Source organism: Choloepus didactylus, chromosome 5 (genome assembly GCF_015220235.1).
Source record: "Choloepus didactylus isolate mChoDid1 chromosome 5, mChoDid1.pri, whole genome shotgun sequence".
NCBI lineage: Eukaryota > Metazoa > Chordata > Mammalia > Pilosa > Megalonychidae > Choloepus > Choloepus didactylus.
The window spans coordinates 83,490,144-83,515,912 of record NC_051311.1 but is presented as its reverse complement, the minus strand read 5'-3'; the positions used below and the strand labels follow the sequence as shown (position 1 = coordinate 83,515,912).

General features: G+C 36.1%; 1 protein-coding gene across 7 annotated transcripts in view; it reads right to left on the bottom strand.

Moving 5' to 3' along the window:
* IMMP2L (inner mitochondrial membrane peptidase subunit 2) overlaps nt 1–25,769 on the bottom strand; it is a 995,917-nt gene that overhangs the window by 314,758 nt on the left and 655,390 nt on the right. For all 7 annotated transcript variants that reach the window (XR_005216988.1, XR_005216987.1, XM_037836359.1 and 4 more), the window contains one exon: nt 20,479–20,544. Coding sequence is in view for 5 of the 7 variants with exons in the window: in XM_037836359.1 (XP_037692287.1) it covers nt 20,479–20,544 (66 nt within the window). In the remaining 2 variants the exon portion in view is untranslated. The remainder of the gene's footprint in view (nt 1–20,478; nt 20,545–25,769) is intronic.

The following is a 25,769-nucleotide window of genomic DNA, read 5'->3' as shown; positions in this document are numbered from 1 at the left end:
GAAGAGATAAATAAAACAATGGAGAAATCCAACAGCAGATTTGAAGAGGCAGAAGAAAAGATTCATGAACTGGAGGACAGAACAGCTGAAATCCTACACACAAAAGAAGAGACAGGGAAAATAATGGAAAAATATAAGCAGGATGTCAGGGAATTGAATAACAACATGAAGCACATGAATATATGTGTCATGGCTTTCCCAGAAGGAGAAGAATAGGGAAAAGGGGCAGAAAGAACAATGGAGGAAATAATCACTGAAAATTTCCTATCTGTTATGAAAGATATAAAATTTTAGATCCAAGAATTGCAGCATACCCCAAACAGAATACATTCAGGTAGACTGACTCCAAGACACTTAATAATCAGATTATCAAATGTCAAAGACAGAGAGAATTCTGAAAGCAGCAAGAGAAAAGCAATCCATCACATACAAAGGAAGCTTGATAAGACTGTGTGGATTTCTCAGTAGAAACCATGGAGGCAAGAAGGCAGTGGCATGATGTATTTAAGATACTGAAAGAGAAAAACTGCTAACCAAGAATTCTATATCCAGCAAAACTGTCCTTCAAAAATGAGGGAGAATTTAAAAATTTTTTCAGACAAACAGACACCAAGAGGGTTTGTGAACAAGACACCTGCTCTATAAGAAATACTAAAGGGAACACTACAGGCCAATAGGAAAAGGCAGGAGAGAGAGGTTTGGAAAAGAGTGTAGAACTGAAGAATATTAATAAAGGTAAAAAGAGAGAGAGGAAAAAAGATAAAATATCACATATAAAACCCAAAAGACAAAATAGTAGACAACAGACATTACGTTGAGTGAAATTAGCCAGAAACAAAAGCATGGATATTGTATGGTCTCACTAATATGAACTAATATTGATGAGCAAAATTTGAGAGTTGAGATCACAGGTTATCAGGAGACAGAAAGAGGTAAGAGATCGGGCATTTGATGCTTAAGGAGTACAGAAGGTTCAACAGCATTAATTGTGTAGAACCAGAAATGGAAGAGAAAGCATAATAGTGTGTGATGGTAGCACAATATTGTAAGTACTCTCAACAAAGATGAGTGTGAGTATGGTTGAAAGAGAAAGGCTAGGGGCATGTTTGACACCAGAAGGAAAGATAGGAGATAAAGACTGGGATTGTATAACTTATTGAAACCTAGAGTGGTCAATCATCGTGATTAAATGAACAAATATAAGAATGTTTTTAAATGAGGGAGAACAAATGAATGTCAACATGGCAAGGTGTTGAAAATTGGATGGTGTAGGGGGAAATACAATCAATTCAAACTAGAGTCTATAGTTAATGGTAACATTGTAAGATGCTTCCATTAATTGTAACAAAGGTAATATATTAACGCTAAATATCTATAAGAGAGGGATATAAAGGAGTGATACGAGATTCTTAGTGGTGGTGGTGTGTTGTCTGACCTTATCATTGTATAACATTATTTTTATTCTATCTTTTATATTTTTATTCTTCATTTTGTGTTCTCCTTTTCCTCTTTCTTTGTGGAAAAAATGGAAATGTCCTCATACAGATTGTGGTGGTGAATATATAATTATGTGATTATATTGGGAATCATTGATTATTTACTTAGGATGGATAGTATGGTGTGCAAATAAAACTGATTAAAAAATAAAACAGAGGGATACAAGTGCTGGAGAAACTGTGGAGAGAGGGATTCACCTATTCCCTGTTGGTAGGGAAACAGACTGGCACAGCCCAGCTGGAGGTCAGTGTGGTGGTTCCACAGGAAGCTAACTATGGGTTTACTATACCGCTATTGGGTATATACTTGGAAGACCTGAGAAAAGGGAAATGAGCGGACACTGCACGCTGGTGTTTATGGCAGCCATGTTAATGATTCATAATGGATGGAGGTGGCCTAAGGGTACATCAACTGATAAATGGAATGGTGAACTGTGGTGTATACATACAACGGAATACTGAGCAGCGGCAAGAAGAAATGAAGTTGGGAGGAACGCACCTACGTGAATGGACCTTGAGGACATATGTTGAGTGAAATAAGCCAGAATCAAAAAGACAAACATTATAATGCCTTACTAATATGGACTAACTATAATGTGGAAACTCTAAGAATTGAATCTGAGAGCACAGGTTATCAGGGGAAGGCTTATTTTAAAGGTTTCTAGATTTTACAGCAGTTACATCTATTCATGAGTTGTAATTATTATCTCTAAATTCTGAGATGCTGGGCTGTTTGTGTATAGCCTGGTCTATCCCTGGAACTTTGGGTATCTGTGTGACACCTGAGACTCAGAACCAGAGATCGGAGCTATGAATGTCAGTATTACCCCATATAGCAAATGTTAAAGAAGCCAAAAAAGGGATCAGACTTAAATTAGAGATATGAATGTAATGGACCTGATTAGACTAAAGGGAAAAGGATGATATTGACTGTGTTCTAAAACCTCAACTCTGTGAGACCAAAGGAAGAGATGTTTTTTTGGTGCAAAATCTCTATTTTCTGTAGCATGCTATATAATTTAACTTGGATGGGTAGTTTATTAAAACACCATAATTATATGGAACCTTGACTAGGGGGTGAGATCTTGTTGGTTTGTACAGGTTAGCATGAAGCCCTGATATATCCCAGAGTAATTTTGGCAAAGAATAAAAATTACATGTATAGCCACCTTGAGGGACTGGGGAAAATGTGGAAATATTAAACTTCCTCACCTGGGGAACTCCTTATATTCTCGCAAGCATTGGGGACTACTATTTTAGTAGGACAAGCCTTCGATCTTGGGGCTTGCCCTTACGAAGCTTGTTTCTGCAAAGGAGAGGCTAAGCCTACTTATAATTGGGCCTAAGAGTCACCCCCAGAGAACCTCTTTTGTTGGTCACCTCCTCTGCACGCCCCACAACGTGGGCCATGACTCCCTTGGGGTATAAATCTCCCTGGCAATGTGGGACATGATTCCTGGGGATTAGCCTGGACCTGGCATTGTGGGATTGAGAAAGCCTTATTGACCAAAAGGGGGAAGAGAAATGAAACAAAGTTTCAGCTGCTAAGAGATTTCAAATGGGATTTAGAGGTCATTCTGGAGGTTATTCTTACACATTATATACATATCCTTTTATAGTTTTTAGGATATTAGAATGGCTATAAGGAAATACCTGAAACTGCTGAACTGCAATCCAGTATCCTTGATTTTTGAAGATGAATGTATAACTATATAGCTTATACGGTGTTACTGTGTGATTGTGAAAACCTTGTGGCTCACATTCCCTTTATCCAGTGTATGGACAGATGAGTAGAAAACAGGGGCACAAAAAGTAAATGAATAATAGGGAGGGGGGGAAGGAGTATGAGATGTTTTGTATGTTCCTTTCTACTTTTATTTTTATTCTTATTTTTATTTTTTGGAGTAATGAATATGCTAAAAAAATGATTGTGATGATGAAGGTATAACTATATGATGATATTGTGAACAACTGATTGTATACTTTGGATGACTGTATGGTATGTGAATATACCTCAATAAAATTGCATAAAAAATTTAGCCAACTTGTATTTCACTATATTCATAAAACTCATAGACTAGCATTAATTCACCAATAATTATAAAGTCAATAGGTAGATATATAAAAGTTATAACAGCTCAATTTTTAAAGTTCTAATTCAATGATATGAAACAATAAAAATATGATTAAATAATTAAAAAAAATTCCTAAATAATTTATGGGAATGAATAAAACTAAAAGGCAAATCAGAAACTGGAAATATATTGGGTCTAAATATGACAAGAGGTTAACATACTTAACATATGCAAACTGATAAGAAAATAACATTTAAAACCATTTAGAAAAATGGACTGTTCTGAAACAGACAGTTCTTAAAAAGGGAAACAAAAGGTTAAAGAATGTATAAAAATATTCCTTCTTACTAGCAATGAAAAGAATGCAAATTAAAACAACAATAAGAAACATTTTTCACCTTTCATATTAGCAAAGATTAAAATGATAATACTCATTGTTGGCTCAATACACAGTGAGATTTTTGTACATTGCTAGTGTAAGTTTCATTATCATATCCTTGTTGTTTCCTTCAACTTTATTGCTAACAGTGTTACAAGTTTTAATAAAAAAAGTCTTATTTTTCTAAAAGTCATGGGAGGATATTCAGGTTTTAGAAACATTATAAAGGTAGGAGTCATTTCAAATTCCATCATGCAAAAAGCATTCTCTTGATTTTAATGATAGTTCTATTAGACTTAGAATTCAGGATTGATTTATATAATTCCCCAAAGACAGCCCCCAAAATACATGAAAGGTCACCTTACTTTTCTATACATATACCAAATTCTAATCTGTTCATTCATCTCTTCTTTTATCATATTCCACGCTTTTGTAAAGCTTAATGCTTATACTTTCATCTCACACAGAAAATCTTTCAGTTTTGGTTTTCCATCCTGCTAAACTCCACTCCAGTATGTATTACTTGCTCCTCTTCATGTTATAATAAAAGATTAAATAGTCATTTACTTTTTGATGTATGTAAAAGTGAAATCCATAATCCAGAAATGTTCCTTGAAAGTATCAGTATACCTATAGGTAGGACAATGTGGGGCAAAGAGTTTATCACTTCCTACTCTTGGCTGCAAATTAGAATCAGAATTGCATAATGGTCAGGGAATAGAATTTATTTGCATAATAATCAAGGTAGAAAATCTCCTTGGTTCCCAGGTGTTCAGTTGCAGAAGCCTGGAGTTAATGACTTATTACTCATCATACTACAAATATACAAGTTTCATCACACAATTGACTATTCTAAAAGAAAATAACAACCAACAGCTTCTTTACTCAAATTCTCATTTGAATCTCAACTATGAGGAAGATCCATTTCAAAATTTTATTAATTCTGCTAATGTGCTCATGAAGAATCACTTTTCAGGAAAAAATCTAGGGAGACACTCATTTTTGAAATGAACAATTTACAATTAATATTTCTCTCAACAAACACTGTCAAGTTTTCCAAAACAGCAAGCATAGATTTTAGTTTCAAAATCAAAATTTTAAATATGGGAATCATCACTGCATGTGTATAACTAAGACACTGTCATATACACAGATATCCCTCATAATAAGTTAGACAACATTTCAATATTTTCCATAACACATGAGTGAAAAAAGAAAAAGAAAAAAAAAGATCCCCTAGGTCATTAGCTCCTTCTCTCTACTATTGGTTTGGTCCAATACAGGCAGATTGAGCTAACACAAGGCCAAAAGATAATGGGAGTTCTACTTTTGGCCTTTTACAGGAGTTTTAGATACCACGGGGCAGTATGCTGATATAGGATTTCCCCAACTGCAGGACTATTCCTTTAGAATTAAGAAGAAAGTATTTGAGCAATGAAATTTAACATACTATTTTGTGAGCATCATAGCTGCTCTCCAGGTAAGATGCTCTGCAGGTTGTGATATAATAGCTCTTCCCCATCCAACTCAAGAAAAATACTTAATCGTCTGGGTATACCCATGTGACTCCTAGCAGTTCAGCAAAGATCTCAGAGTAGCAGCCCAATCTTTTCTCTCCCAATGTCCTCTTCCTCAACAACATAAATAGAAACAAGGAATCCATGGCTTTTATGCTAATTCTTCTCTTCTATTTAATTTATTGGCCAGCACTAGAAATAAGTTTTGTACTTTCTGCTGACGTCCAAGTTGAGGGAATGAAAGTAGATAACAGGCCAAATTAGGTCCAAGACCTGTTTTTATAAATAAAGTTTTATTGGAATATTCATGTTCATATTGTCTATGGCTGCTATCATGCTATGATAACAGTGGGGAGAAGTTGTGACAGAGACCATATGGTCCAAAAAGCGGAAACTATTTACTATTTTATTTTTTTACAGAAAAAGTATGTTGATCCCTGCTATAGAAACAAGAATGAACAATTCATCAAAAGGAACCATAAGTAGAATTTCTTGCCAACAGATAACAATGTACAGAAGGAAGCAGCTCAAAAGCTCAAAGATGCAGTGGACAGCATTTGAGTGCTTGCATGGAAAGCTTTGAAAGTGTTTTCATTTTTTCCATCTTTAAGATTCACCAAATATGGATCTATATCTCAACCTAGCCACACAATCAAATTATTTCAGTAATGACAACAAAGAATGTTGATAATACAAAATGTGCAAGGCACTCTGCTAAACTTGGGATAAATAAAGATAGAAGCCAAATTGAAAAGCAGTTACACTATATTTTGAAAGTGTGTTAAAGTTTACAAAGTATTTGGGAATATATTTTTTATTTGACTTGATTTTCAAAATGGTCTTGAATATAGACAAAAGAAAATCAACATTCAGAGTCAGTAACTTTCCCCAAGTCAAAGAGCTTGCAAGGAACAGAGTTGGGATTGGATATCCTATCATCTTACTCCTTCCATTAAATCATGCTATCCTCTCATTGTCCTTAGACAATCAAAAAAATCTTTTATACCAAAAGATTTTACAAAAATTTAAAATCATCTATAACTAATTAAATCAATACCTTGAACACATCTACTTCTTGCATGAAAATTTTCCTCCAAACATTGTTTTTTTTAATTTACTTATAGTAAAATTAATTCTTCTTAGGGTACAGATCTGAGTTTTGACAAATGCATAGATAGTGAGAATATCATCACAATCAAGATACAACACAGTTCCATTTACCACGTACTTCACCAAAAAATTCCCTCATTCTTTTGTTGTCAAAACCCTTCCCAGGCCTTAACCCCTGGCAACCATTGAGCTGTTCTCTGTCCTGCTAGTTTTGCCATTTCCAGAATTTCACATAAACGGAATCATATAGTGTGTAGCCTTTTAAGTATGGCTTCTTTCACTTAGCATAATGCATTTGAGATTCATTCATGCTGTTATGTATGTCAATAGTTAAATCCATTTTTCTTTTCTTTTTCTTTTTTCTTTTATTTATTTTTTTTTTTGTGGAGTAGTATTTCATTGTTTGATTTGTTTAATCATTGCCCAGTTGAGGGGCATTTGGGTTGTTTTTCGGTGATTATAAATAAAGCTGCTATAAATGTTCCTGTATAGGTTTTTGTGTAGATGTAGGTTTTCATTTCACTTAAATAAATACCTGAGAGTGGGACTGTTGGGTTGTAGAGTATTATGTATGACTTTATAAGAAACTGTTAAACTATTTTCCAAAGTGGGTGTACCTGTTTGAATTCCTACCAGTAATGTATAAGAATACCAGTTGCACCACATATTTGCCAACACTCAGAATTGTCAGATTTTTTTTTTAAATAATTTTCTTTTTAGTACAGCAGTTATAGATTTAGAGAAAAATCATCCAAAACTAATTAAACTAATACCTTGAACATCTGCTTCCTGCATGAAATTCTTCCAAACATTTTAAAGGAGGAACAGTGGTCAATGTTGAGTTTAAAGAAGGTTAACCGAAATTGCACAAAAATAGAAGAGCTGTCTGTTCCTCAATTATGAAGTAATTATTTAGGCCAAAATAGTCTTATAGTTTTCTGACCTGCTTCTTAAACTTAGTCAAACTGATATTTTAAAAGACAATCTTTTCAGCTTCCTATTGAGATAATTATACTTATGTGTCTTTTCAAAATATTTGATACTTACTGTGGGCAGAGGAAAAAAAAAAACAATATTTAGTTCAAAGGAATATACAAAAGTTAGCATTCCTCTATATTTTTACCTGGAGCTAACAACTTTAAAATGTTACACCAATAAGAAATCTAACTGAACACTAATGTAATTGAACACGAATACCCTACCCAGCTCCAGAAGTGATACCCTTCCTGAGAGGAAACATCACATTCCAAAGGAGCATTTCACATAATCTGTTGGGGAGGGTGGAGGAGACTCATGGAAGAATTGAGGAATTAGGTCCCCAAGCCAGCCCCAGAAGACAGAAAGGAGCTTGGTGGAAAATATCAAAATTTAGAAATTGATTACTATCTCTTAGAGAGAAGCAAGGAGATGTGGATTAGGATGGAGCCATATCAGAGAATCCTGCTGGGCTTTTTCCTAATTAAGTCAAGCCAATGTGTTTCCTACCTGAAGTACACCAGGCATTTCAGACACTGGCCTTTTATTTGTGATAGCATCTTAGGCAAACTAAGACAACAGGTATACTAGTATGATAGTAAGATGGAGGTATACTAGTATAACATACACATTGGGAAACATAAATCCTTATATAGATATATCTCAAATACATTCTTTTCTTGGTGGAATATTCAAGGGAAATATTCGAATATATAGATTAGAAGGATACTATCTTAGTTTGCCAGAGGTACTACGACAAATAACACACAATGGATTGGTTTAAACAAGTATTATTTCCTCATAATTTTGAAGGCTAGGAGTCCCAAATCAAGATATTGGCAAGGCCATGCTCTCTCACGGGATTGGCAGGGTCCTGGTGATGGCAGTCTTCTGTCACATGGCAAACTCTCTGTCCTCTCTTAACTTCTGGCTTCTTCTGGTGTCTGGCTTTTCTCTGACTGCATTTGAATTTTCTCTTGTTATAAGACCTCCAGTCATACAGATTAAGGCCCACCCTGATTCAGTTTAGCCACACCTAAATACGATCTTTGAAAATCTTATTCATAAATGAGCCCACACCCTGACTTCCTTGAAATCTTCAGAGATATTATTTGCAAATGGGCCTAGACCCACAGGAATGCAGAGTCAGACATGAACATTTTGTGGAGTACAGGATTTGATCCACAATAGATACCGACCAGACTATACCTGTGAGACAGTGATTAAGGGTGAAAGAAAAGGGGAACTTTCCTTTTACTTCATATGCTCAAGTACTGCTTGAATTTTCCTTACTAAGCTACAATACCCTTGCTATTAAGAAAGAGGCTGTAGAGGGAAGTTCCAGGAGGATGGTGGAGTAGGGAACACTAGAAATCACTCCTCCTGCAAAAACAGTTAGTAGACAGGCAGAAACTGTCTGAAAAAAAGATGTTCTGGGGTTCTGGAGGCCAGGGGATCACTGTACAGCATTCAGGGAAGAGTGGGAGGAAAGACTGAGAAATGGCAGTTAAAAAAAAAAAAAAAACTGTGAGAAACTTGCTCTGCAAGTTGCCAGTGGCCATCCCCCACTCTTGAGGTGAGCTGCCCTGGGTCCAGTCCCTGGCTGGCTGCTGTCGACAGAGAGGGATATGGAAGCCCTCTTCCCTAAGAATGGCTGGTGGGGGGGAGGGAACATGGCTGAGTACTGATCACGGCTTTTGATCAGTGTATTTAGATCGCTGGGTCCCAACTCTGAACTGCTATTTTAGCCCACCCCAGTCAGGGACTGCCATGACCATTTTTCTACTCTGCCCCCAACAAGGGAGAAGGTGGTGGAGGTTTAAAGATGCAGGGCTTCCCTAGGGCTACAGGGAACAGTTTGCTGAAGACTGCCATCTGCTGGGCAGGCCAGGAAAGTGCAGCTTCAGGGAGCTGTAAAAAAAGGCTTTGGGCCTCTTTCAGGACCTTCTTCCCAGGGCTCTTTGGAACTGGTCTACACCCTCTTCATGGGTGTCTGGCCCTGTTTTGGCTGGGAAACACTGACTTTGAAAAGTCCTCTTCAGGCTGACCCTCCACCCCATTTTCTTCTTCAGTAACATCAAACTCCATAGTCTCTTCATTTCTTACACTGTCAAGATACTTCCCTGGGTTAGTCTTTATGGCAGTGTGGTGTACAAACACATCTTCCTAGTGTCATTCCTTTTGATGTAACTATACCTGTTTCTTACATTGAACCAGTTTACTGTTCCCCAAACCTTCCTTGGATGACCTTCTTGTCCCCACAAGCAGGCACTGCAGATGTGAAGATGCCCATGACACTGCTCCCTGTGCCACTGGGCAGGGCGCTGGACTCAGTGTCCGCAGGGCCGAGGGCAGGGGCGGTGGGTGGCTGCTGGGTCTCAGCCTCACTGCTCATGGTTGTGGTGATGGTGAGTGGGGTTGGCTTCGGCAGCTGCAGCTCCACCCGGGGTGTGATAGCAACTAAGCCAGCGGTGGCGGGGGGACTGCTCAGGGCTCTCCGGGGTCCACTCTATGCTCCCACTACCTATTGAAGTCTAACGGTAATATTTTAATATTCCTTTATCAATTGTAACCGTGTTACCACACCAATGCAAAGTTCCAACAATAGCTGGGTATATGGGAATGTTTATTTTTTATATGACTTTTACGTAAACCTCCAACTTCTCTAATTAAAAAATATGTATACATGTATGTATATGTGTGTGTATGTATGTATGTATATATATATTTATAACAATAAAAACATTATGCTAAGTGAAAGAAACCAAAAAGAAAAAAAAAAGAACCTTGAAATTCATAATGGGGTTTCTTGAAGTGATCTGGCTGAAGATGTTCCTCATTACATCACAGAGTGTGTCCTTTTTAAGAGAATCAGGGGTATCAATATCTTTTTTTGCATTAATGTATGTGTTCTAGTTTGCTAATGCTGCCAGAATGCAAAACACCAGAGATGGATTGGCTTTTATAAAAGGGGGTTTATTTGGTTACACAGTTACAGTCTTAAGTCCATAAAGTGTCCAAGGTAACACATCAGCAATCGGATACCTTCGCTGGAGGATGGCCAATGGTATCCAGAAAACCTCTGTTAGCTGGGAAGGCACATGGCCAGCATCTGCTCCAAAGTTCTGGTTTCGAAATGGCTTTCTCCCAGGACATTCCTCTCTAGGCTGCAGTTCCTCAAAAATGTCACTCTTAGTTGCACTTGGGATATCTGTCCTCTCTCAGCTTCTCCGGAGCAAGAGTCTGCTTTCAACGGCTATCTTCAAACTGTCTCTCATCTGCTGTTCCTGTGCCTTCTTCAAAGTGTCCCTTTTGGCTGTTGCTCCTTTTCAAAGTGTCACTCACAGCTGCAGTGAGTTCTTTCTGTTTGTCAGCTCATTTATATGGCTCCAGTGATTGAATTTAGACACACCCTGAATGGGTAGGGTAACAACTCCATGCAAATTATCCAATCAGAGTCATCACCCACAGTTGGGTGGGGCATATCTCCATGGAAACACTCAAAGAATTCCAATCTAATCAGCACTAAAATGTCTGCCCCACAAGATTGCATCAAAGAATATGGCTTTTTCTGGGGGACGTAATACATTCAAACCGGTACAGTATGGAATGGTCATGATTGTATTTTTAAAGAACCTTCTTTTAATGTTATGGATACTGTGAAAATTGTCATCAATACTTGTGCCATATACCTATCTTTCTCATCCTTATTAAAACTGTCTCTTCACATTTGTCTCTTCCAGAAAACACCGTCCATAAAAGTTTCTTTACCACCACCCCCACCCCCACCCCCACCCTCCACCCCCCCCCCACCCTCCAAAAAAAGGAGGCTATAGATCTCTTCCTCTCCAGCTGCAACCTGAAAGATTTGTCCACCACAGCCCAGCTTCTCAGGCCAAACAGGTGCTCCTCCAAATAAACTTCAGTGGGCTTTGAGCACACCTCCATGAAGGCACTTTTCCTGTTGCATTGTATGTCTTTGTTGTCTGTCTTTCTGTAAGACTATACATTTCATAAGGGCAGGAACTATCCATGATTTTTATTATTTATATTCCCAGAGCCCGGCAGAGTGTCTAGCACATAGTAAATACTGAAAACATGCAATTAATAATGATTAAATCACAACTACTACTAATACTCTCTAATATTGACTAAACACATACTTATGTGACAGGTGTGTGCTAACCAAATTAAATTCATTATTTCATATAATCTTCAAGACAGCTCTATGAAGTATATGAATTTCCCCTTTACAGATACGAAAAATCAGATTTAGTGTACCAAGTAACTTGGCAAAAGCTGAAAACCAAATCATGGCAGTTTAAATTCAAAGTAGAACCCTATTCAAGAGACAGGTGAATTAAGGTAGAAAAAAGAAGCCACTCAGAGAGACCACTGAGGGAGGTAGGTAGGGGACAGTCACAATAATGGATGTCACAATCATTGGAAAAAATAGTTCAATCTAAATAGTGGATCGACTACCAGCACCTGTCACATCCTCCTTGATGAAAGTGTGTACACCATACGTGGTACAGTGCCTCTGAAAACCTTCCCATGTTGTGAAATTAATTACATAAATAATTGGTACTTGAAAAAAAATCAAGATGAACAGTTTTACATATAAACTTAAAGGCAACTACCTTTCTGGTGTATAGAAAGAAATACACATTGCTAAGACATACAATTTTTATTACACATTCCATTTTGATTCACTAATACCCAGTAGTGTGATAAGGTCTCCTACAACTATATATATAAAAAAAGAAAGATTTCCATAAAGTCATGTGTTACCTACCAATCTATAATTCATTAGTGAGACAGAATTATAATTCTTTAGCAAGAGTAAGGTAAGAATATCCAAAAGATAATTAGTAATGTCTAAGGTTGAAAATACAGAGGAAAACGGATGATTTTTCACAAATGCCTCTTATTATTAGTGGTAACTAAACCCTTGGACAGATGCTAAGACATTTAATTTCACTGCTTAGCCCTTATCTATTAAGTAGAAGCATTGGTCATACTCAAGTAACTAAACAAGAATGTGCAATACCATAACAAATTGGAAAGATTCGGGGCTCAAAACAACACAGGCTAAAGGGCCTCAAAAATTTCTAAGAGCTCTCGAACTGTTCAAGTTACCAAAGCATACCTAACTTCCTAATCTATCAAAAATGATATAAATCAATGCAAGGTCTTCAAGGAGAGCCACATATTTATAGATTTACAGAGAAAACTCAATTTAGGTCTGTTTTTCTTCCTACAAATCTTCATCATTTGCTGAAAAATAATATGATTCAACTATCTATGATAGGTTAATATTGATTTCTGCATCTTAATACTACATTTAGAATCAACAGGCTCTACAATATTTAATTTCAAGTGATTTAATGGATATTTTTCATTAATACTAGAAAGTTATATTTAATAAACTAGGGTGTTTTTGACATTTTACAATATAGTCTCCAGAGTTTAGGATTTATTATTCAACTATTTTGCAGTGAGAGATGTCTCATGATTCTCTACCTCAGTCTACTTTGCAATACCAATACTTGTTAAAGAAAGTCTTGGCACTGTACTTATCAGCATGAAAATGACCATGCTGCAGACAGGACATGCTTCTCACAAGACCACTGATACTGCCCTACTCTTAACTCCTCCCCGGGGAGAGAATTGGATTCTGTTTTCTATGAACACTTCTTGGAATCCTCCTGAACGAGGAGGACCACAAACTAAACAAAATCTGACTATGTGAAGTGGATTTTAAAGCAGATGACATTTTACTCATAGGGTGAACATTTGTTCCAGTTTTTTCTTGGCAGTCCCAGTTTAAGTTCATTATCCCAATGTAATAATTAATATCATCTTTCACTCTCAAAAGTGTCCTCGTTTAGATGATAGGTTATATGGCCACCTTTTCCACTGAGGACTAAAAAGACTCTTTCCACTTATTTCATTGAAGTTGCTTAGCAGATGCAACCACAGATCCCCCAAATCTGTATAGTATATTTTACTAAATAAGAAGCAAGAAGATGTTGGCCTTCATTTCGGACTGGGCAGAGAAGATTTGTAAAACATACATACAAATACCCCAATAGAAAATGTTGATGCCTTCAAAATTTCATTTGTGGTTGATGGACATTGAATTGCTGCAGTTTAGTGCTTTACATTCATTTTATGTTTTTCTAAAACAGTGCATCTGAGTCATAATAAATTAATAAGAAAAAGCAAATAACTGAGAAATATTTTGGTGGAACTAATAGATCTGTCTAAATATTATTCCATTAGCTTTTCACTTTTCAGGGTTACGGCTAAGTGTACTCATTTGGGTTAATATGAAAATGACTACATTTCTAGCTACGTAATACAGAGAATCAAGCAAGTTGCCTTGTGATTTTTAATCAGTGTTGACATCAAGATAGAAAGTTCTGACTCCCCAGAGTCTCTTCTTTTATAATCTTAGGAGTCTGAGGCTGAATTTTCTAAACAAATACTTCAACTTTACATTTCACCTTGTCAACATAATCATGACTCTGATTACTAATAATGTGACTGCTTTTATGAGTCATTCTGAAAATAACAAATCAAAGCAGTCATCATTCATGTCATATACAAGGACATTTAGCTACTTTTGAAAGAAGCTAGATATTTTCTCAAGAGAGAAATACTTTGACTACTAACTTGGCTCATTATCTCTCTTTAGCCTCTTTGCCCACACAGTGTATCCTTTAAAAAATATCCACTGTGAACTGTGAATACTGCTGCCAAAAACACCAGTGTGCAAACGTACATTCATGTCTCTGCTCTAGTTCTTCCAAATATATTCCCAAAAACGGGGTTGCAGGACATTTGGCAACCCCATAGTTAGCTTCCTGTGGAACCACCACACTGCTCTCCAAATGGGCTGTACCATTCTACTTCCCCACCAACTGTGATTGATTAGGTACATCCCTCTCTCCACTTTTTCTCCAGCACTTGTATCCCTCCCTTTATTTTTAAACAGTTTTATTCACACACAATCCACCTATGTAAACAGTCAACGATTCCTGGTATAATCACACAGTTATGCCTTCACAACCATGATCTATATGAGGACATTTCCATTCTTCCTCAAAGAAAGAGGAAGAGGAGAAAAAATAAATGAAGAATAAAAAAAGAAAAAAAAAGAATAAATGAAAATTAAAAAAAAAATAAAAGAAAAGAAAATACAAAAAGATCAGACAATGACAGCACCAAGAATCCCATCCCTCTCCCATATATCCCTCTCTTATTGAACATTTAGCTTTGGTATATTGCCTTCATTACAATTAATGGAAGCATCTTACAATGCTACTGTTACCTATAGCCTCTAGTTTGCATTGATCGCATTTTTTCCCTTGTACTATCCCATTTTCAACACCTTGCAATGTTGGCATTCATTTGTTTTCCCTCATGTAAAAAGATTCTTATATTCGTACATTTAATCACCATCTTTGACCACTCTAGGTTTTGCTAAGTTATACAGTCCCATTCTTTATCTTCTATTTTTCCTACTGGTGTCATACATGACCTTGGCCTTCCTCTTTCAACTGTACTCACACTCATCTTTGTTTACTATACTTACAATCACACAGTGTTGTGCTATCCATTTCTGTGTGAACTGTGGTGTATGCATTCAATGGAATATTGTGTGGCTACAAGATGGAATGAAGTTGTAAGGCATGCAACTATGGACCTTAAGGACAGTATGTTGAGTGAAATAAGCCAGAAACAAAAAGACAAACATAATAACGCCTCATTAATATAGACTAACTATAATGTACAAACTCTGAGAATTGAATCTGGGAACATAGGTTATCAGGGAAAGGCTTATTTTAAAGGTTCCTAGATTGTAAGCTTTTACAACAGTCACATCTATTCCTGAGTTGCTACTGTGTAAATTCTGAGATCCTGGGCTGTTTGTGTATAACCTGGTTGGTCCCTGGAACTTTGGGTATCTGTGTGACACCTAAGTCTCAGAGCCAGAGTTCGGCAGCTACGAATGTCAGCATTACCCCATACAGAAAACGTTAAAGAGTCTGAAAAAGAGATCAGACTTCAATTACAGATATTAATGAAATAGACTTTTAGGACTAAGGTAAATCTGACTAAAGGGTAAAGGATGATACTAACTGTGTTTTAAAACTTCAACTTCTGTGTGAGACCAAAGGAAGAGATATTTATTTGGTGCAAAAATCTATATTTTCTGCAGCATGCTATATAATTTAACTTGTATGGTCAGGTTACTCAAACACCATAATTACATGGAATCTTGAATAGGGAGTGAGATCTGGTTTGTTTGTACAAGTTATTGTGAAGCCTCAATACAAGAGTAATTTAGGCAGAGAATAAAAAAGTACTTGCAAAGCCCCTTGAAGGACAGGGGGAAATTTTGGAAATATTAAACTTCCCCACCTGGGGGATTCCTGATATTTTTGCAAGCATTGAGGATTACTGATTTAGAAGGCTGAGCCCTCAATTTTGGGGCTTCCCCTATGAAGCTTGTTTCTGCAAAGGAGAGGCTAAGCCCACTTATTATCGTGCCTAAGAATCCCCCCCAGAGAACTTTTTTTTGCTCAGATGTGGCCTTCTCTCTCTCTAAGCAAACTCAGCAGGTGAACTCGCTACCCTTCACAACTACATGGGACCTGACTCCCAGGGGTGTAAATCTTCCTGACAATGTGGGACATGACTCCCGGGGATGAGCCCGGACCCAGCATCATGGGATTGAGAAAGTCTTCTTGACCAAAAGGGGGAAGAGAAATGAAACAAAATAAAGTTTCAGTGACTGAGAGATTTCAAATGGAGTCGAGAGGTCATTCAAGAGGTTATCATTATGCATTATATAAATATCTCTTTGTACTTTTTAGTGTATTATAATAGCTAGAAGGAAATACCTGAAACTGTTGAACTGCAACCCAGTAGCACTGATTCTTGAAGAAGAATGTATAACTATATAGCTTATATGGTGTTACTGTTTGATTGTGAAAACCTTGGGTCTCACACTCCTTGTATCCAGTGTATGGACAGATGAGTAGAAAAATGGGGGCAAAAAGTAAGTGAATAATAGGGGATATGAGGGGCATGAGGGATATGGAATGTTTTGTGTGTTCTTTCTTACATTTATTTTTATTTTTATTCTTATTTTAATTTTTTTTGGAATAATGAAAATGTTCAAAAATTGATTGTGGTGATGAATGCACAACTATATGATGATACTGTGAATAACTGTACACTTTGGATGACTGTATGGTCTGTGACTATATCTCAATAAAAGTGTGCTAAAATTTTAAAAAATGTCATTCAGATCATATCTCTTCATAGCTTAAAAACCTCCACTGGCTTCCCATCCCATGAAAATAAAGCCCAAAGTTCTTACTCTCACCAATAAGGCTTTGCATACCTCTTAGACCTAATCTCTTACTTCAATTTCTCTCTTTTGGTAACATCCAGTCAACATTTGGTAACGTCCAGTCATGCTGACTTCTTGCAACTCCTTAAAATCACCTACTATGTATTCACCTCAGATTTGCACTTGTTATTCCTTTGGTCTTGAATGCACTTTCCTCCAATACATGTATAGCTCCTTCCCTCTCCCCCTTAATTTCTGAGTCTGCTCACATATCTTCTCATTAAGAGGTCATCAGTGAACACTATCTCAAATAGTACCACAAGGTCCCCACCACTATTCTATATCCTTTTCCTATTTCATTTCTCTTCATATCACTTCTTGATCATAACATTGCTTTATGTGCTATATATTTGTTTGTTTACTATATACTTTCAACCACTAGAATGTAAGCTCCATGAGGACAAGAACCATGTCTCTTTTGTCCACTTCTCTCTTCCCAGTGTCTAGAACAGTGCTTATTAAATGACTGGTACTAAGGTCAATCTACACTGTCAGTGAACTAATTAAATGAAACATAACCTGATTGTGTAAAACTACTTTCAGAATTTGTGTTGAAATGCTTTGACTTCTGAATCTGAAGTCTACCACTTCTCTATCACATATGAACTTTAAATCAACTTCCTCTGAAAAGGGTATTTCATGCAGTATTGGTAAAAATGTAAATTCACAAACCTCTTGGGTGGGAAATTTGGCAGTATATATCAGAACTAATAATAATAATAACAACAACAATAAGAACAACATAATATTGACTCAGTAACTCCACCTGTAACAATCTATTTTATAAAAACAAATACCTAATTACACAAGGGTATATGTGCAAGTTTGTTCATTATAACATTATTTGTAACTGTTTGAATTTGACAGGCTTGTGGTTTTTTATAATTAAAAAAAAAGCACACATTTAAAGAAGTTTAAGTCCCCCCAGAGAATAATGTCAAAGTGACTAACAAGGAGAGCAGATTACGGTTTTATTGAATTGAGGTTTCAAAGGGTGATAATGTTGAGCAAAGTGGCTACTAATTGTGATGTCCCCTTCTAGGAGGCCTCATACTATCTGTCATGCCTACCCACCCCTTCCAAGAGGTTCCTTATAACTACTAGGTCTGTACCAGGTGACTGGCTACCTAAGAGCTCACTGGACCAAGGAAGGACACAAACCCCAAAGGCAGCTGATCAATTAATTGGTCAAGTGGATGGTTCCTAGATCTATACCTCAAAAGAATGTGCTCAGAAAAGCAACAAGCTGGCCTTTTACTCTGAGAGGTCTGCTGCAAGATTTCTGATTACACAGAGCTTTGTCTGTCTGACAAGCCTTTGCAATCTCACATTGTTGACTGTTCAGCTAGTGACCAATAATGATACATCAGAATTAAAAGGCATGTTTTCTTTGGATTATAATGCAAAATGACATTCCTAATCCTGTTATATTACTTTATAGAGATGAAAGTTTTTCCTGTTTTGTTGAGCTGAATTTTTTGTTTCTTTTTTAACAGTTTTATTGAACTGCAATTCATATAATATACAATTCACCAAGTTGAAGTGTACAATTCAATATTTTTTAGCGTAGTCACAGAGTTGCACAACCATCACTACAATCAAATAACATTTTCATCCCCCCCTAAAACAACAACAACAACAACATACCTATTAGTAGTCACTCCTTGTTTCCCCCTTTCCTAAGGCCCTGGGAACCACTAATCTAATTTCTGTCTCTATGAATTTGCCTATTCTGTATATTTCATAAAAATTGAATCTTATAAATACATGGTCTTTTGTGACTGGCTTCTTTCACTTGGCATAATATTTTCAAGGTTTGCTCATTCTTTAAATGAGATTTGCATCATATCCACACAAACTGCTTTCCAAATTCTAAAAGAATATTTCAGATATTCATGAAAGATATAAAATGGTTTTCCACATTTATTGCCCTTCACAGTTTCCTACAAAAGCCAGAAGGCTGAATAGGTTTTTGGGGGAAATAAAAAAGTGTTACCTGGTTCTTCCAACTTAGTGTGCACATCCTACAGGAAATGAAAGCTAAACACTTTCATACTACGTACACTTAACTCCTTAAGATCACATCATTACATATACATATTTATCCTTCCCCAAACCCTCACTCCATTAACATGAAGTTAAAGCACCTCTTATAACTCAAACTAAGGAGACAAACAATGCAAAATAAAATGGGCAAGCCACTGCCAGAAGCCAGGAGAAAGCTGGGAACAGATTCTTTCCTACGGATTTCAGAGGAAGCATGGCCCTGTAGACAGCTTGATTTTAGACTTCTAGCCTCTAGAACTGTGAGTCAATAAATAGCTCCAGTTTTAAGCAACCTAGTCTGTGGTTCTTTGTTATGGCAGCCCTAGGAAACTAAAACATTTTCCAAAACAAACAAACAAATCAGTGAGAAAAGTATCATCACTTTACATTTTTGCAAATCTTTTAATGTCTGGCTTAATAGAACACAGCCAGATTCTTACATCTGTTTCTGCATTCAGTCTGTTGCAATATCACACAACATGCAGTCCCTGAAAAACTCCACTGTATACTCATGACAGAATAAGGGTGAAAGAGGTAAATACCATCTTAGTATTAGTGGAAAATAGTTTTTTCACAGGTCCCCTGAAAGGCTCTTAGGACCCTTAGTTGTCCTCAGGTTATCCTTCGAGAAATTTCTGGCCAAGATTCTGCTCTAGAACTGATTGAGGTCCATTATAGTGAGATTGCTTAATCTTTATTATCTTTAATGTAGATATTTTAGGATCAAGCTTTTTGGGAAATCAGAAGCACAAAACTTTCTGAATAGAATGTTCAAAGCATTTTTGCTCCTATGTTCTATAGACATGGCTACAACTTATTTAAAATAAGCAATCATAATGAGACACAACATGCCACATTGACCCCAAATTGATGAATCTCAAACATTGTTCTATATATATCAGCAAGTGGAATAAATAAGACATCACTACATTTTAAAACATCTGATTATTACAATGTTATTTTTGTCAATGATTTATAAGCTTACATTTCATACCCTTCCTAGTCTCCCCATCTTTATTATAAAGGATCCCTTTGAGTTTCTGTACTCGCTTCTAAAATGAAAAAACTGCTCTTGAATTTTTCTAAAACTAACCATGACATCATAATATAAAACAATTGTGCTTTATATTTTATATCTGAACAATTTTAATATCTGAAAAGCAGTGATTTAATGGTCATTTTAAGGAATGTGGTTAATTTCAGTTCAATTAATATTTCTTTCTCCTGTCCCTCACAATTAAAGGGTAATAATATGATCAGTAAGTTTATGTATGCCTTATGTCCTAAAACGATTGATGATGTTTGCTAAAGATGTACCAGCTCTTCTGGAATGTCTCTGAAGCTTCGATCATCTTTCAATTGAGATGTACTTCTTAAGTAATGTGATTTAAAACTGAACCTAAATTCTAGATATTTCAAACTTGAACTCAAAAACAATAATGTAAGCACTTACTTTACAATGTCTCCTTCAAGAGCAATCACTCTCTTAATGATCTTCTGTTCTGGGTTTTTAGGGGACCTAGAATAACAAGATAAGGTTATACAGTCAGTTACGTCTCTGTTGTTTTAAGACAATGGAAAAGAAATTCTACAAGAAATAGATCTTTTGGACTAATGACATGGCATCACTCCTTCTTAGATACCAATGAAACGAAGCTACCATTGAAGTAATTCTCATTTGAAACCTTCAGGAGAGAAGTCACACTGAAACATCACACACACACACACACACAAAACCCAACCAGATGAATACAGAAGTTTTATTATTAAAGATAAGTACTTATAGGAAAGAGAATTCATATATAAGAACATGATTAGATATTTCTTTAAAGTGATAACATACTTCATTTTCTTATTTTCATTTAAAACAAAGAGCAGTGTTGAATTAAATCCTCACAAAAATACTAAAGGTGAGAGTATTTGTTTTAAATTAAAAATGAGAGAACTATAAAGTACAGCATTCAAAGATTATATAATTCAGCATGTTAAAACAGGGCTATTGACAGTTAAAAGAAATTGGTAGGTTCTGATATACTAAATGCAGACACATTTTGGTCTGTGAGGTCAATAGAGTATAGTAAAAGTGAAGGTATGTAATGTTTGAGATTAGGTTATAAAAAGACATCCACTTCCACCTTGGGTACATTCTCTCTGTCTCTCTCATACTGTCTCTCTCTGTGTCTTACACACACACACACAATTTCATGGATCACTGGCTCTGGGTGAAGCCATGTCATAAACAGCCCTACAGAGAGGACAGGCCAGCTGCCACATGAGTGAGTTTAGAAGCAGATCCTTAGGCCCAGTCAAGACGTCAGAGACTGCAGCTCTGTCGGAGAGCTTGACACAACCTCATGAGAAACCCTGAGCCAGAACCACCTCACTAGGCTGCTTCTGGGTCCCTCACCCTCAGAATATGTGTGAGATAATAAATGCTTGTTGCTTTAAGCTGCTAAATTTCAGGGTAATTTGTTACATGGCAATAGATAATTCAATCTTAATATGGTCAAATAGATTTAAAGGCTTTAGATTTGACAGACCCATTTCAACAAACATCTCAAACGTTACAAGTGATAGTTTAATATGTATTTGAAAATCATGGATAGTTCAAAATATTTTCAATTCAAGTTACACTACCTTTTGAACAGACCTACTTTAAAAAGGAAGGAAAATGCTCAAAAACTGAAAAGATTATTTATATTCAAAATGTAACATTTCATCAATATAGAGTTTCAATAACATTTATATTTATAATAGACCATGAAGATAAAATGAAATCACCTAAACCAGCTGTATCTACTTGTGGTAGTTTCACAGTTTTTCACTATATGAACTACTAATCTAATTTATTTTAAAAGGAAATTTGATCAGAGTTTTTCTGTGACTGCTCCTCTTCATTGAGTTAACATTATATTTCTATAATTTTAATGTCATTCATGTATAGCTAGATTGAGGATTCTTGGAACATTGAAGCTGATGGAATTCTTGTCCTCTGTGAAGGGCTATTAGAGACCTTTAGAAAATGCCCATCCCAAGTCCCTCCAGCTAGATAACTGAAAATGTGTAAGACAGTATTCAATTCAGTGGTCATCAAAGAATTGTATATTAAAACAATGAGATACCACTTCCTTATGGTATTGGCAAATATAATAAAAATAATAATAATAATTATAATAATAATATACAGATTGATATTGAGGGTTTAGGAATATGGGTATTCTATATAAAAAGTGTGTGGGCATGTAAAATGCCTTCTCTAAGACAGTCTCAATTTTTATTCTCTTAATACAGTATAACATAATTACACTTCTAGGATTATGGATATACACAAAATTTTGAATGTCACGAGTGAGAAGTACTATGAAGAAAAATGAACTAGGAAAGGGATATAGAGTGATGGTGGGACTTGGTGGGACTATTTTAGGTAGAGTATTATCTATTAAAAAAAGAGAGAGAAAATTCAACAATAGGAATTTGCTTAAATAAATTATAGACCATCAAAATAGTGAAATATTTTCCAGTCATTAAAATATCTGGATGATACTATTTGTCTGAGAAGAAAATAAGATAGGGGTGAATCTGAATCAATTGCCAAGTTCCTCTACCTAATACTGAGATGGGATTAACATTAACTGAATGATATGAAAAGCAAAGCAAACCCATCAACTTAAAACAGTATTTTATGCCTATAATCTTTAAGCTTTTGAGATACTTGTATTTTATGTTTTAAAATAATCTATATTTTAAGGCCATGAGGCAAAATAGAATATGCTAAGTGAGAGATCTATATAATTAAAGTATTATGAATTACTACTTCAAATATATCTATAAATTTCAATGTAGTATTAAACTCATGAATCTAATAAAATGATTCAAAATGGAAAAAAAGCTATTACTAACATTAATCCCACTACTGCTGAAAATCTGTATCTATATTTTAATCATTAGGCTATTGAATGCATTACTTTGATATAAATAGAAGTGGTACAAGAGTTATTACAGATATACATTGTAAAAGTTATTGAATTTCCCTTTGTCTTAATTTTCTTGGCCACTTGCTTATCTTCTAGAAAGTGTAAAGAATAACAGGCAAAGGATTATACCTTTCTTTAGGAATACAATGTATGGTGCCCAACAAAAACTAAAATTTGCATTTAAATTTGTAATTTTAGTGTTTTCATAAAAAGTGATGTTTTATAATATTTAATTCTGGGACCTGGATTTTAAATATTCTGTTTTACGCTTATGATTTCATTAGGTAAGTATGCTCCAAAGACTTAGACAAGGAGACAGAATTGTCTCTATGCTGAGAGGTCTCAGTAGATGTATTTGTTGTGGCACCATATGTCTCTAATCATAACAGCTGTGGAGTGGGGAGCAGGGTCTAGCTTAGTCATGATAGGATTTCCAACATGAACTTGAATGTTCTTGAATTTCCCTTACCATCTTGATAGAAATGTTCTCATTTTTACCCTATGACAGGCCAAACAGAGCCATGTCTTAAGTCTCATAATCTGTGTAATTGATTCCACATTCTTTTCTGTTTCCAGAAAGTCATAATTTTGACCCACTGGGAAGGTATCTTGAGATACCCAAGAGGGTCTCCCAATGTTTTGTGGCAAGGGTACCTTGGACACTTTATGGCCTGAAGACTGAAACTTAGCATGTGTCCTACCCTCTCTCTTTCTGACTTTGGCCCCCAATTTGATTCACACATATACCTTAATTCTGTGTCTAGGCACTATCATTTGGCTCTCACTTACAGTAAAAATTCTAAAACCTTCATCTGTGAATAGTGAAAATATTTAAATTTACATGGTTCAGAATTGACACAGATGATCACAGGATTAAACTCAGGATTACAAATTGTACCAGTTTGTATATATTATGTCCCCCAGAAAGTCATGTTCTCTGATGCAATCTTGTGGGGGCAGACGTATTAGTGTTGATTAGGTTGGAACCTATTGGTTCAGTGTTTCCATGGAGACTTGACTCAATCAACTGTGGGCGAGACCTTTCATTGGATAATTTCCATGGAGGTGTTGCTCCACCCATTCAGAGTGGATTGTAATTGGATCACTGGAGTACTTTAAAAAGAGCCAAACAGATGCTGCAGCAGCTATGAGTGACATTTTGGAGAGCAACCGAGAGTGGTATTTTGAAGAGGAGCTACAGCTAAGAGAGGACAAAATGCCCCAAGACCAACACTTTAGAGAATGCCATTTTGAAATACAACCTGGGAGCAAGCAGATGCCAGCCACATGCCTTCCCCAGCTAACAGAGGTTTTCCAGATGCCAAATGCTTTTCTCCAGTGAAGGTACCCTTTTTTGATGCCTTACCTTGGACACTTTATGGCCTGAAGACTGTAACTTTGTAACCAAATAAACCCCCTTTATAAAAGCCAATCCATTTCTGGTGTTTTGCAAAAGAGCAGCATTAGCAAACTGGAAAAGAAGATACCTTTACGGCAGTCTAATACATGGATTGATCCCTCAAAAGCACCACTGTTTATTAGACACTAATTAAATTGCATATATCCCAGTGAGGTCTAAATTCGAACTTCTCATTAAAGTAAATGAGGTGAAAGTAAGAACTAATATTTTGGGATGCTTTATATTAAACAGGCTATTTTTCACACTCTTAAAGGATGTTCATGTATCAAATCATATTAATTTTACATCTTCATAATTTTAAAAAGGCAAGTTTTTCTGTTGTTTTAACCATAAAAACAAGAATCAGGAGTCCAGACAATACAAAGTCATATAAAACGATGCCTCCTTGCCTCTTTTTTCAAAGTACTGAACAATGTTACATGGGTTTGACATGGTTTTCAGAGATGGTTAGGGCTTGAAAGAGGGTACTCTTCTTTTTCTTTCTACTTTTACTCTCACCCATTTTCCATGGCCTAAATGCCTCCACTTGGAGAACACATGGAGGTCCTCCTTGGGATGCCCTGCAAGTGCGTGCACTGTGATACTGTGAAAATGGAATCCTCTGCTACTGTTCCACCTCTGCTACAAGTGAGCTGCCTCCTGTAGGCAAGTGACTTAACTAATCTGGGTCTCGTTTTCAGAGAGGTAAGGCTAGACCAGAGGTCTTCAAACCAGAAGCCTAACAGTCAAATCTGGCTTGTAGAAGTGTTTGTCCCTGCATAATTTAAAAAATACAATACAAAACACAAAAAACAAAAAACCTTGAGCTGACAGAAAAGAGGAGACTTCACATAAAAATTCCTGTTCTTCTTGAAAAAATAGGAAGATTTGGCAACCCTGGGCCCATATTCTTGCCAACAAGAATCCACTGGAGTCAAGCAGCAGCTCTTGTGGATAGTGAGGATTTGCTGTAGTTCCACCAGCTTTCTTCACAAATGCCTAGTGCTGAGGCCATATGAGTTTGGGGACCTCTAGACACAAAGGTTTCTTCCATATCTTGTGTCATATAACTAGTGAGAGACCAGGTATGAAAGTGCTAGCAGGGAGGCTTAGCCTATAGTAGGTTTGTGGTACATTTTAGAGTTGTCCCTTCCTAAAATAAATCCATAAAAGAGATCAATGAACTAAGCTCAAGAAAATTGTTACAGTGCTTTTCTTTAGGCTTACATAAAAAGATGAATTTCTTTTTAATACTCTAATAAAAGGATTTTCCGATTATTTGCATTGGAGGGCAAGAAAAGCATTTCTAGCTTTGGTTAAGTTTTATTGCATAACTTCAACTAAAGACATTGAAAATAAATATAATGATAT